Raw genomic sequence first — 13,868 nt, forward strand, 5'->3', positions numbered from 1 at the left:
GCTATCTGTCAATAAGCGCTACCGATCACGGCCTATCTCCGCATGCTAAACATAGTATCAGCTGAACGGGCCGGTTTACGAGGGGGTTTTACCGAATACATTCGCGATAACAAAATAGTGCCACACTGATTACGTCGAATTAACGCAAAACTGTATGAAGTTGTGTGATAAATTATATTGTATTTTTACTATTTGTATATGTATATAGAAAAAAGTAGAAAATTTCACGCTTATGTTTGCCAACTACTGTTACAGCTGGTACGACGCGGAGTAATATGAGCCAACGGCGTCGACAATAGTAGTACGTAATAAGCACTCAATTTGTCTATGCTGCAGAATACCGACTGCCGTCAAAAGTGAGTGTTGTGTGTTACAAGCGGTGTCATTTCGTTTGGCAACATATTTTAGCATCTAAAACCATTGTCACAACTTTCTACTTTCAGGAAACAACAGATACTGTTTTTCCTGCTTGAATATTGGACATGGCGAATTTGTGTGGGAATCGTTTTCAAGTTTTGTGTCATGAACAAGTGGCCCGGCTTGGTGAAGTGATGGAAGACACCGTACCAATTCACGGTCGCGGAAACTTCCCGACGTTGGAACTCAAACTCAAAGACCTGGTGCAGATGTTGAAAGAGAAATTAAAGGAAGACGGCATCTCGGTTCGTGACATTCGCTTAAATGGCGGTGCGGCTAGTTACATTCTGGGCACGGACACCGTTCAAACGTACAACGACTTGGATCTCATTTTCGGTGTGGATCTTTCCAGTCATACCAATTTGCAGAAAATCAAAAGCTGCGTTCTTGGTTGTCTGTTGGATTTTTTACCCGACGGTGTAAACAAGGAGAAGATGAATAGCTGCAACTTAAAAGAAGCGTATGTTCAAAAGATGGTGAAAGTTTGCAATGAGCATGGGGACAAGTGGAGCCTGATATCCCTGTTGAATAACAAGGGTAAGAATGTGGAGTTGAAATTTGTTGACAAAATGAAGCGACAGTTCGAATTCAGTGTCGATTCTTTCCAGATCATTTTGGATAGCTTATTAACTTTCTACGAAATTTCCACGGCACCGATGGGCGAGCACTTCTACCCCACCGTGGTTGCGGAGAGTGTGTACGGCGATTTCTCCGAGGCGTGGAGTCACCTCACCAATAAGCTGATCGCGACGCGAAACCCTGAGGAGATTCGTGGTGGTGGATTACTTAAATACTGCAATCTGTTAGTGCGTGGATTTAACGCGGCCAACCATGTTGATATTAGAACGATGGAGCGCTACATGTGCTCACGGTTTTTCATCGACTTCAGTGATATTAACCAGCAGAGACAGAAGCTGGTCGCGTACCTCGCAAACCATTTCAGTGACGACGAGGGCCTGCAGTATGAATACCTCCTCACCCTGTACCGCGTGGTGGATGAAAGTACTATTTGTTTGATGGGTCACGAGAGGAGGCAGACCCTTAACCTCATCCACCAACTGGCGTGCCAGGTTTTCTTGGAGCAGGAGCAGAAGGCAGCCCGCAAGTGCATTGACCTTCAGCAGCTGGATCAGCTGAACAACCTGGTGATAGACCAGGTTTTCTACGGCCCCTTCAGCACCCCATCACTCACAGGTGGCAGTCAGTATTACAGCTACAACAACGGCATGCCTTCCACGTCCTACCAGATGGGGGGCGTTGGAGGGGGACCTGCCTACAGCTCCTGCCCATACTGTCCTCCATTCTTGCAGTGCTCCTAGAGATGTCATCACACTTCTTGCTCGTGGACAGTTAAACCAGCAAGAAGGTTCGTTATTGCTAAGACAATAACTTTCCAAATTTCTGTGATCGTTAACTCTTATTTTCCCATTTTTGGGGCAGTTATATGCATTGGTTGGGGTTTTATTTTTTCGCTTTTGATCACCAAATAGTCTCAAAATATATTTTTTTCCCTATGCTACAGGCCATATAATAGTCAGTTGTTCATTGTTACATATAATATATATATATATATATATATATATAATGTCTGTATGTATATGTTATAAAATTACTTTTTTTTTCTTTATATATATATATATATATATATTTGTTGAGGGACCATTGTTTGTTACCCATGACTGCACGTTTGATGTTTGATCATATTGTAATGTTCATGCCATTACTTCAGACTAAGATCTCTTATTTATGATTCATCTATGACAAGCATCTCATTTTCATGATGGTTTACCGACAGGCTACCAAAGAGTTTTCATAATTTTTAACTCGCTGGTCAAACCTTCAGATACAAAACATTATATACGGTCATTACAGTTCAGGGGCCTAATTCACTAAACTCACAACTTTGCAATCTCGCGGTGCAGTGCTAAAAGACCTTTGTGAGTTCAGCCCCACTTTTCTGCCCATTCTAGAAACACTTTGTATTCCAATTTAATGGTCATTAGCTATATCATCATAATTTAATTATAGTCAATTACCATTACTAACTTTTAACAAAAAAAAGTTGTATATATCCGATATAAATCTTGTTTTGAAATGGCAAGCTAAGTGTTCAGTGATTACACATAGAAAATCTTTAACAGCAGGTTCTAAATGGGAAACCACCAAGTGACAGAAATGGTAGTTTTAGCAATAGTATAAAGTCTTGAACATAAGTGTTGTGAGGTATAATTTATTCTGATTTCTGTTACGAAATGTTTTAGGAGTACATAGTAGATTGTGTAGGTTATTACTGGATTGTAAGTGGTAGTTTGTATCAAATGGGTGTTGCTGTATATTTACTAGGTAATAATATAAACCATAGTTGATATACATGTATAAATCTTTTAGTTTTAAGTTATGGTTGGTGCAGCTGGAAAGAAATTAGTTTGTTAGCATACATGTAATATTGTAGCTGGATTTATGTATGTAAAGTTGAAAGATTTAAAATAAGTTTTGAAAAAGTGCTAAGTGACAAGTTCAAGAATGTACTACTTAAAACGTTTTATAGAGCGTGGTAGTTAAATAGTGAAAAAAGTGCTAATTGTGAAACAAGTTTTGTAAAGTGCTAATAAACAAGTTTTGAAAAATAACTAATTAAAAAGTTGTAAGAAAGTGCTCATAGGTATAAACTGTACATATACCTGTTGAAATATTAATTAAGATTTGTTTGTAAAAAAAAAGTATATGGCGATGGATTAATTAAAGTATTATCATAAGTGAATGATGCCTAATTTGATAACCATGCTGATATATACAAAGACAAAAATAACAATCTTTTTGTGATCCTTTTTTAAATTTTTGTTCAGTTGTGAACACTTGGTGGTTTTACATTTCAAATAAATGATAAAATCTGGCCGTCTGAAGAAATGTAAACACGTAGATCAAATCAAAACCGGCTGTGATAGACTGTCAATAAACTGCTTGTAATAATTATTGTTCGCACTTAAGTACTATTAGCTATGGATGTCTCCTCATGGATGAAATTGGGTTTTGAATCTCAGGCGTTTTGGTTACGACACTTTATATACCTGTATGATCTTACTGTAGTGCTTCTAATCATCTAGTTATTGTTGATCAATGCATGTATTATAATTTATATGTGGCTTTTGTACAACACAAGTACTGGGCAGACTTGACTGCGATAATTTCGCAATGAAGGCTTCGTGCTAGGGTCAATTTTTCAATTGTCAGCTGATATGTAGGTCTTTCTTATTAATACTATATAATAGTACATTTATAAATACATTTAACGTACTAAAAACGTCCAACAAAACCCCCAAATATTTTACTTAGTATTACGCAACTTCAGTGTAAGTTGATATTCGTAAACACTTTTTTGTTTTAAATGTGTGTTTGAGCTGGGGATGGGGTAAAGTTAATGATTAAATTTATAGCAAAAAATAGTAAAATTAAATTAACTGTAAAATTTGTATATCCATTATACATGTAGTAAAAAAATTTAAAATGTCTGGTATTTATATCAGACTTTAAAAAAAATATTGTGTTGTTCATGTTCTTTGATTCAACATAAAACCGATTTTTTCCAGGTATATCTCTGGATCTTTAAAAACAAAACTAAACCCAAAAAAATATGAGAATAATAATTAATATTTAAAAATAAACATTATAGAGATGCGATTCATTCATATGTATTTAGTAATATTAAGACAATAATTTTGTAGTATTGTTTTTTTTCATGATAACTATTTGTAATTAGTAGTTTTGAGAGACAGGTAGCAGGTGTGTATATATTACTGATATATACACACACAATTATAGACCGTTTGATAACATCCCAGCACATAGAGTAAAGAAATGTGGTTATGTACTTGGGCTGCAAAGGTTCACATTAACAAACGTTGTGTTGTACATTTTCAAATGATGTATGCTATATTTTTAACGAGTAATAGAAATAATCAAACCTGTCTCCATCTGTTTTTGTTTGTTTTATTTTATTTCATTTTTTTGGTTTTGTTACACATTGTTTCACTAACCATTTACGTAACGCATTGCTATCAACATCTGTTACATTGCTATCAACATCGGCAACTGGTCATCTTATTAATATGCAATCTTTACTGAATAATGTGTTCCATAAAATAATTAATAATTTAAAAAAACAATAAAATCCATAAAAATTTTAACTTCTTTGTTGATCATGTGCTTTTAGTTTGAACAATTAAGTTTTGCTGTTTAGTTTTTCACCTGATACATGCATGTACACCATTATAATTAACTTGAACACAAAGTATGTTAATTGTTATGTATGTGTGTCAGTAGGAAAATAATTTGTTAAATGATTTTATGAAGGCTGGTCTGACAAAGACGCGAGTGTATATATGTATCTCAAGTCGGATTGTTTGATATTGGGTCTGTTCTAGAATTGGTTACTTCAGGGCTCGGACGTAACAACTGCACCCACAATAATTGCCGTAGTTACGATATGAATATATTACTTCAGGGTTTGAAATTAATAGTGGCACCCACGGCAGTTGATGTAGTTAAGATATAAAATGCCATAGGTCAGGCTTTACTGATCGCAATATTTTGTGACTGGATAAAAAATTATTGCTGTCTTTTGAAGGGATTCTTTTTTTTTCTGGGGTGGGGTTATACAAAAGTTACTTGTTTAAAACTGCCAAAGACAGGCTCGAAATTGCCATATACGAGCATTTAGCTTATAGGAACGGGTTCAAATACAATTTTTATTTGTAGGTGGTATGTATGCAACTCCTCCAAAAAGTAGCTACCCAACTCTTATACTCTCTCTCTCCCCCCCCCCCCCCCCCACCCCACACACACACACCCTCCAGTGATCAATTCTGGAACAGTACCTTAAAGTCGAACGATAGCACACTGATAACAATCAGTATTTGTGGTGATATGCCTTGTTGAAGTTTGGACTACTTTCATTGTCACATTCACATGAATATATGTAAGTTCATCTGATGCGATGAAGGGCAGTAAACAGGTGGGTGTACTTTGGGGACTGACAGAACATTAATACGGGTTGGACAGACGGTGTGGATAAGGGGAGGAGAATTAGGATCTTAAATGTGGAAGACTTCTTCTACTTTGGAATATGCAATACAAGCTTCCAAAAAGATTCAATATTAGCTGTGTATGGTGTGGAAAGTGGCAGGCAACATATATTTCTTCTGAATATGCAAAACAAAACAAAATATATATTTTTCGGTAGGGAAAGATTGGCAAATGTGGTCTAGGACCAAGATGTCTTGATTTGTGAATGTGCATTAAAATTGGATAGTAATAGCTGTAGTGATTTTACAGCAACAAATCTCTATATTTTGTTTAATTTGGACAAAAGTGAGTGTGTTTGTTTTTATTTAGTTTGATGATATTTGGAATATATTGCACTTGTTCATAATGTATCCTTTGTATACCTATATATGTGTATGTTGATATATCTATCTATGCTGTTAATTGGTCCATTTGTTTCCTCTTCTTCTTTTTTTTGGTGACCATTATTTAAATATTGATGTCACTTTATTTTGGACACTTATTTCATGACTAAACTTCAATTTCAAGTGATCTATGTTAGGATGGGAGATAGACTACTCGTACCCCTTCCTCCAATCATGACCAATGTCTCAACAGACTTGTAGGAACAATATCTGTAGTGGGTGGGGCACAGACCTGTCAACCCTCCCGGATTCCGCGGCAGTCTCCCGGTATTTGATCAAATCTCCTTTCACCTGTGCGGGAGACAGTTTCTCCTGTTAAATGACATTTTTGTAAGCATAAAAAAAAATCGATCCTCTTTTGTCAAAATAACAGAAGGGAAGTAACTCTGCCTTTTTTTTCTCATTCGGAAAATGTCGACTACTTTCGGTTTCCGAGAATGTAACAGGCCGAATTGTCCCGACTGTTTAACCTTTGCCGAAGTGAGAATTGTGGGATAGCCTATTTATATTGTTAAAAAAAAGCACATGGTGTTTATAAAATGACGTGTTATTATAATGTTTGTTGTCATCGTAATGGCTACGAAGCGTGTGTCGCTAATTCAACAGGCTGTGTATTGACATTCAGTGTTGCCATATAAAAAAAAAAAAAAAAATCCAATTTAGTTCTAATAACACCTCTGAATTGTAAAATGTCTTCCCACTGGATTACATAATGATAATGCAACTATGACGAATCTGAACTGCCAGACTCCCGAGTTGACAGCGATACACATGCATGTTAAAATCACATGTCACAGCAAGACAACGAAAAGACCAATTAGCTGTATCAACAAACTTGTGTCAGTTAATTTTGTATGTTTGTGCGGTAAAATGTTGGTTATAGAAATAATTTTTGTACAATTAAAAAATGTTGTGTTTGACTTTGACATAAAGTTACTCACGAAATGGGTATAATTCCGGTATATTTCACACGATGTCCGTAATGAGGTTTTACAATGTTTATTGCATCATTATAATGATTTTAAATAAGTACCACGCCACCGTTCCTCATTATAGTAAAAACTGAATATTAATTTATAAGATTTATATAAATTTGTCTTTGGTACTTAGGTTCACTAACCACAAATGATAATGTAACGCAACCTGTAAGGCTGTAAGTGTAATACCGTAAATGTACTAATTAAATTTTTTATTTCTTGTTCATGTTCTTAACATTTTTGGATAATTTTTGTTTTGTTTTTTTAAATATGTATTAAATCATAATAATATTTAAACTTAACAAAAAAAAGAAAAAAAAGAAGAAGTTTTAATAATATATTTTTTTTTTAATGCCAAGATCTAAGGTTAAGAAGTATATATGACATTATAAAATATTCATATAACTTATTGTAATAATGTTTTTTTTAAATCTTGCGATTTTGGGTTAAATTGTGTGAATTTAAAAAATCTCCTGCTTTTTGACAAAATCTCCTGCTTTTTCAACACACACCTCCTGCTTTCTCTTGACTAAAGGTTGACAGGTCTGGTGGGGCACAAACAAGAATTTTTTTTTAATCTTTATATAGATTGGGGGGGGGGGGGGGGGGTCATATATTTCCGTCCTTATGAAGTGGGGGTACAGGCTCCCCTGGTTCCTACAGGCATGCCCATGACTACAGGGAACATTTTGTTGAGTATCGCGTTGCGATTCACTACGCAACTTTCGGAGATCACTTCACAATTTAAGAACATTAAACAGTAGTTGTTAATCAATTTTCCATTGAATAGAAATATTGGTAATCTAGATTTTGAAAAGAGAATGTTTAGTGGTCTGGTATTGTACACTGGGCTCACACTGTAAATAATTTAGTTTTAGCCAGTGTTTTAGATATGTAGAGTACTTCTTTGGTAATTACTATTAAAATGTGTTTCAGTTCTGTTCCATGTGATCATTGGAACACATGGGGAATTTTTTTGTTTTTTCATTAATGATGGTATTGCAGGGTTTGGACTGAAGTCCATAAAATGTTAGCAAGTAGCATCTGTCACAAAATTCAAGTTTCATTTAGCCAAACAGCAAAAATTATGGTGCGTCTGTAAACGACAGATGATTTTCGAATTAGCTTTTTGGCGAATTGGTAATGAAATGCATTTGCTAATTTCAACTTTAATTCGCATTTGGCAAGCGACAGCTTAAAGCCTCATATTGGTTGATTATGTTAACAAAATACTGGACTTTCAGTTTCACTATTTAGTCAATACGTTGCCAGAAACAATGGTTCCGTGAAATCCTGTGGCTTGTGTTATTAGCCATATACTAATTGTAGCCACTTTATATACAAAATTGACAACTGGCTAATTCGACTATGGGCATGGTGAGGCATTGGTATGTGCTATGGGAAAGTGGATACAGAATAGCCCTATTCTTGTTTTGCTTTAGAGCAAATGATTAAATACTGAATGTGTTCAGTTATCAATTAAAACATTCGTTCCTTTCCTCCCATTTAAGTTGGTACGGTTTTAAGAGGATTCCCATGTGGAAGAGGCCTGTGTGACCTACTTTCTGAATTTAGTGAATTGGTTGTGTTTTTTTGTTCACCAGCATAATACATACATTATGATTTGTGTGCTGATCAAAGACATATAACTACTAACCAAGTTTGATTTGACCTACATGTACCATGTATTTTTTCATATATATTTGGTGACTGGTTCCGTTTTGTTATGACTTTTTATCGGCTAGATTGATATCACAGTATATATTTTTAAAATATTTTGATTCTTGATTGGTGTTACACCAGTTGTTATTGATGATATTTTGCTCATTATAGGGATATTTTTAATGAACTTAAGTTGCACTTCCAAATACATGTGGGTTTGTTTAGTAACAGTTGACTTTGAATTGTTTTATTTCATGGACCAAGGGTTTCAGATGGATCTTCATACCACACTGCTTGTATATAATCATCTTGTATTAACGTGTGAATAATTTCTTTCTACATACCCAAGACCCCTGGTAATGTTTGTACCGAGTCCCATATTGAATTGTAAATGTCGCGTGTACACTGGGATGTACAACAATATGCTGTGTGACAAAAAATTATGTGTCCCAAAAAGTATTCATAATTTCATGCAAATTTCAAAGCAAGATAATTCTGACAATATTGTTTGGTTATTTCATTGTAAACACAATCAATAATTCAGTGTAAACAAATAATTATGTTCTGCAGGCATCGGAATAAGTTGAGAACGGTCTTTCAGGTTACCAGGCAGTTAGAAAGTTGATAGTAATAACAAAACTATAAAACATGTTGCAGATTACCAAGGGCTTAATTCACTAAACTCTCTTAACTTTGTGCGATAGTGCAGTGCAAAAAGACGCACAAAGATAATAGGATATTGTTTTAGAGAGAGTTGTTAATTGGGCCCCACTGGTTTGTATTTTGTGGCAACACCACATGGGTTACCACAGGTAGTGATTCCTGGTCTCAATCACTTCAGTGTGGGACTCATCCTGGTGAGGATATTTGCTTTTACCATTTGTTTTCTTTAGATATTTGATATTTAACAAAATGATATCATTTGGTTAACTGGAGTTTAATGTTTATTATAGGTGAGTCCTACACTGGACTGTAGTGTATCTTTAAGGAAGATGTTCGTATATTGCTCAATTACTAACGGAAGTCACATACAAGTCATATCAAACCGGTGATCATATTGGAGAACTTGTTATGCTGCTTGTTTTGTAATACATGTAGATTACTTGCTATTGGTTAAAACAAGTGAAATCTGCATATGTATAGGCTATCAGGTATTTTGAAATTCTGCATTCCAAAGCATTTGATTTTTTCTCAGTGACATGCATTTCTTCTACATGTATGACAAGTCCAGAGTTAAACCCCCATTTGCCAAGTCTTAATGTGGTATTGCATAAATAGTCTTCAAAGACTGAGTTATACTACATAATGGTCCTTAAACGTGACAGGCCGTTAAGTTTTATTGTTTAGATTGTCCATGGGCCTAATTCACTAAACTCTCGTAACTTTGCGATCTCGCAGTGAAATGCACAAAGACTTGCAAAGAGGATGCTTTGTTGTCTAGCAGAGCCTGAGAGACCTTTGTGAATTAGGCCCATGGTCTGTACATCTGAAAGTATTTCTGGTCATCCTGATGTTTCCAATGCCACGAAATATAGTCTTTATGTTTTAAAAAAATACACATACCTCTGAGAAGTAACAGTTACAGAGATGGGCTTTTGTCTATTTTTAAGGGTATTCCCCCATTTTAACATCACTCTTGTTTCATTCTATGTGCTGATGGGAAAATATAGCAGATTTCCTTGAAAAACTATCTTTAAGAAGTATCAAATGTTTTACATCCAGTAGCCAATGATTAATTAATAAATGTTCTCTGTTGTTGTTAAACAAAACAGACTTTAATCCTTTGTGAAACTTCCTTATGAACTGGGATCGATCCCAGTCGGTGGGCCCATCAGGCTATTTTTAGTTCCAGCTAGTACACCACGACTGGCATATCAAAGGCCGTGGTATGTATTACCCTGCCTGTTGGGATGGTGCATATAAAAGAGTCCATGAAATGGCAACAGCAGGTTTCCTCTCTCAATATCTGTGTAGTCCTTAACCATATGTCTGACGCCATTTAACCATAAATAAAATGTGTTGAGTGGGTGGTTAAATAAAACATTTCCTTTCTTCCTTATGAAAACCAAGCAGCATAAAAATTCTTGGGCACATGAAGACACTAGCCCGAGCTCGTCAAGAAATTAGGACAACCAAAGCACACTTTAAATGTACACACTATTCTAAGCAGGATATTTGTTAGCCATAAGTGACATACATTGTTGTAAGAGAACCTTTTGGTACAAGAAATTTAAAAGAGTATATCTGTTGAGTGCGGTCCTCGTAAAAGTGATATATCTAATGTAGCATATGTTTCTTGTTTTAAAAGCACAAAACATGTTGAGAAAGCTATTAGTCGGAATATGATACTCCAAATCATGGATTAGATCTGGCTGGAATTCACAAGGGGATAAGCTTTAAACCAGTTGTTTGTATGCCTCTCATTGGTCTTCCATATGGTATACATTATGGGTGTAATACAAGGTTAACACTTGGCACCTTATCTATACATGTAAGTGATGGATGGATTGTCATACATGTAGTTTAGTGCATGTTATATTTTTGTCTTGCAGCATAGGGTTCTTAAACTGTTAGCTATAAGCATTGAGAATGGTGGTCTTGTTGTGAGCAGCCATCTTGGTCACAATGTTTCAAAACTGTATATAATTATATGACTTTATCTTCAGCACTAGGACAGCATTTTGATGATATTAATATCAGTACATAATATAGTTACGATGTCGTCATTAGCAGTCACTGTATTTAAATCTAGTCGCCCTACCTAACTATGGAATAAACGTGATTATTAAAAATAATTTTATTCTTGGTAACTATGACAAGAGAGTATTTCTCTTCCTTGAGTCGGTATAAATTAGCATTTTTTTTTGTAAATGTATATTTTTTTAACCTAAACGTATATATATTTGTTTTTCTTTGGTTTTGGGATCACAGTTCAAAAGTTTTCTGGTTACCATGTTGTGTACAATATAGTCACCGGTCAAATTAACTAAATTAATTTCTCTTTATTTCTCTTTATTTCTCAATCTAATGAGAACTAAATGTTACTTTAATGTTCCAATGGCTCTATTGTTTACAATGCTTGCTTTTTAGCAGGTCTTGTGCTAAGTGTATATTTTTATCAGATGCTCGTTGTTAAAATTCAGTTAAATTTAGTCATTACTTTTTGTTAAAAATTGTTAAAAACAATGTACCATTACTGCAGCAGAGTATATTAGTAACAATTAATAATGCTGTTAACTGAAGCATGATTTTTTTTTTTTTTTTTTATGTGATAGTGATAACTTAATGACATGCACTTAGGTTACGGTCATATCACCATCAGCTGATGTAGAGAAGAAAATGTATGTTAAAGACACAACATTCTTAATGTTTTCATGACATTATTTCATGACATTTTATATAGTCTCTATAATCATGACCTTTTTCTGTTCAGTATTTCATGTGTTATTTTTCTTCTGGATTGAGATGTTTGCAGAACTGATATGATTTGTGCAATAATTAGTTGGTCACAATAGAGGTTTTCTCATCGGATATCAATCTTCAGTACTCCACAGTCGTGTGTCATACAGTTTTTTCTTACTGTTAGGTCGCACGCATACACAGTAACTTGTTTTATTCTTGTATTCCTTCAGTTTCAACGCCTTTGCTTCCCAAAATTAGAATTGGCTGATGTAAAATTAATGTTTAAAAACACTTATCTTTTTGGTGTACTCTTTCAATTTTAGCATCTTTTCTTCTGAGAAATAAAACATTTGTTTAACAATGTCATTAAGGGTACTACACTTAGTCCTCTAAAGATAGTATATGATAGAAATGTTTTCTTTCTTAATGGCAATTATTTCACTTCCAGTCATGAAATTTCGCAACAAAACTTATAATTCTCAAAGAATCTTTTTCTCGTGAATCTATATATATATATATATATACATGTATATATGTGTGTGTGTGTGTGTATATATATATATTTATTTATAAGAATGCTGATGAAACACTTTGAAGTATTTTAGTATAGCTTCATTTTCGGTGTTAATACTTCATATATTTATCTTTGGTGTTTCATGCTTCTCAGACTGGGATTTCTTGGTTTTATTTCTGCAAAATGGTATTATTTTAGTAATTTCTTCTCTTTTTTTTCTTCTTTTTTTTTTACTATGACACACTTAAAAAAGTAGCAGCCAGACTTTTTGAAACTGTAGAGGAACCCTCTCCCCTCCTCCCGAGTCCCATGATTTTTGTTGGTTAATTGAATAATGATGATGTAGAATATAACAAAAGAATATACTTGTTTTGATTTTGCTCAAAATGCACATTTAAAAACTGATTGTGGAGATCATAAACTCATTTATTTTTGGATCAAAAGAGCTCACGCCAAAGTGTTTGTGTTGGCAGTAAAACAACTTGTTAACAGTTTTCGCCTTGGAACAGACATGCTCTATTTATTGTCAACATGTGAGTGCCTATTTTAGCATCTGGTGTGCTAAAGTAGGCTTTATTGTTCTCTTGTTGTGTAATGTGATGAATTCGAGCTATTCCAAGAATAAAATATTTTGAGCTTAACGTTTTCTTGTCATATATTTACTACACATATCAACGGTCAAATGGTTTTGGTGTCAATACATTGTCTATAGTCGTGGTTGTACATCTGCTGTTTAGTCGGTAGAAGAAAAGAAATCCTTGTTTATCATAAAGGATAAAGCAATTTATTACATACCTATTCAATCTTACTATAGTGATGAAGGCATTTTCAAACTCTGTAATAAATTTATCTTGTATCGCACATATTTGTCATCTGGACCGGAACTTGTAAGTGGGCAATTCCCTTTTTATTTTTACTGGCATTGGCGCCTTTTTGTCACTGACGTTCTGTATGATTTTACAAATGACGGTACGTTGTATTTGAAAAATTACACTATCGAGACAGTTGGGGCTAGTATTCCCCATTCCAGCCAGTGCTTCACAACTGGTGTGTGCACTGTCATGTCTGTTGGATGGTACATATCAAAGATACCTTGCTGCTAGTGGAAAAGAGTAGCCCATGGCATGGAAGCAGTGGGTTTCTTCTCATTATCTGTGTTTGTCTTAACTAGAAGTCCGATGCCATATCACCGTGAATGAAAATGAGGAAACGAATGTTTAATGACAGCTTGGTCAAATAGAAAGAGAAACCAACCCACTGCTGCCAAATAGAATCTCCAGGGCTTGCCTTGCCCATTGCCAAATAGGCTTCTCCAGGGCTTGCCTTACCCATTGCCAAATAGGCTTCTCCAGGGCTTGCCTTGCCCATTGCCAAATAGGCTTCTCCAAGGCTTGCCTTGCCCATTGCCAAATTAGGCAATTGCTGCTTTAT

At 34.9% G+C, this 13,868-nt stretch overlaps 1 protein-coding gene and 1 long non-coding RNA gene across 2 annotated transcripts; both read left to right on the forward strand.

Moving 5' to 3' along the window:
• Positions 1-306: 306 nt before the first annotated feature.
• Positions 307-4,598, forward strand: LOC121372624 (terminal nucleotidyltransferase 5C-like). Its single transcript, XM_041499049.1, has 2 exons — positions 307-356; positions 444-4,598. The coding sequence occupies exon 2, from the start codon at positions 483-485 to the stop codon at positions 1,734-1,736; it is 1,254 nt and encodes a 417-aa protein (XP_041354983.1). The 5' UTR covers positions 307-356; positions 444-482; the 3' UTR covers positions 1,737-4,598.
• A 2,856-nt stretch (positions 4,599-7,454) lies between these two features.
• LOC121372625 lies at positions 7,455-13,078 on the forward strand. The gene is made up of 2 exons (XR_005957957.1): positions 7,455-9,871; positions 9,991-13,078. It is a non-coding gene; the product is annotated as an uncharacterized LOC121372625 (long non-coding RNA).
• The last annotated feature ends 790 nt before the right edge of the window (positions 13,079-13,868 follow it).

Source organism: Gigantopelta aegis, chromosome 4 (assembly GCF_016097555.1).
Source record: "Gigantopelta aegis isolate Gae_Host chromosome 4, Gae_host_genome, whole genome shotgun sequence".
Classification (NCBI taxonomy): domain Eukaryota; kingdom Metazoa; phylum Mollusca; class Gastropoda; order Neomphalida; family Peltospiridae; genus Gigantopelta; species Gigantopelta aegis.

What these genes read in the sequence shown, in the direction of transcription:
- LOC121372624 (XM_041499049.1), top strand. Translation starts at nt 483, where the DNA reads ATGGCGAATTTGTGTGGGAATCGTTTTCAAGTTTTGTGTCATGAACAA.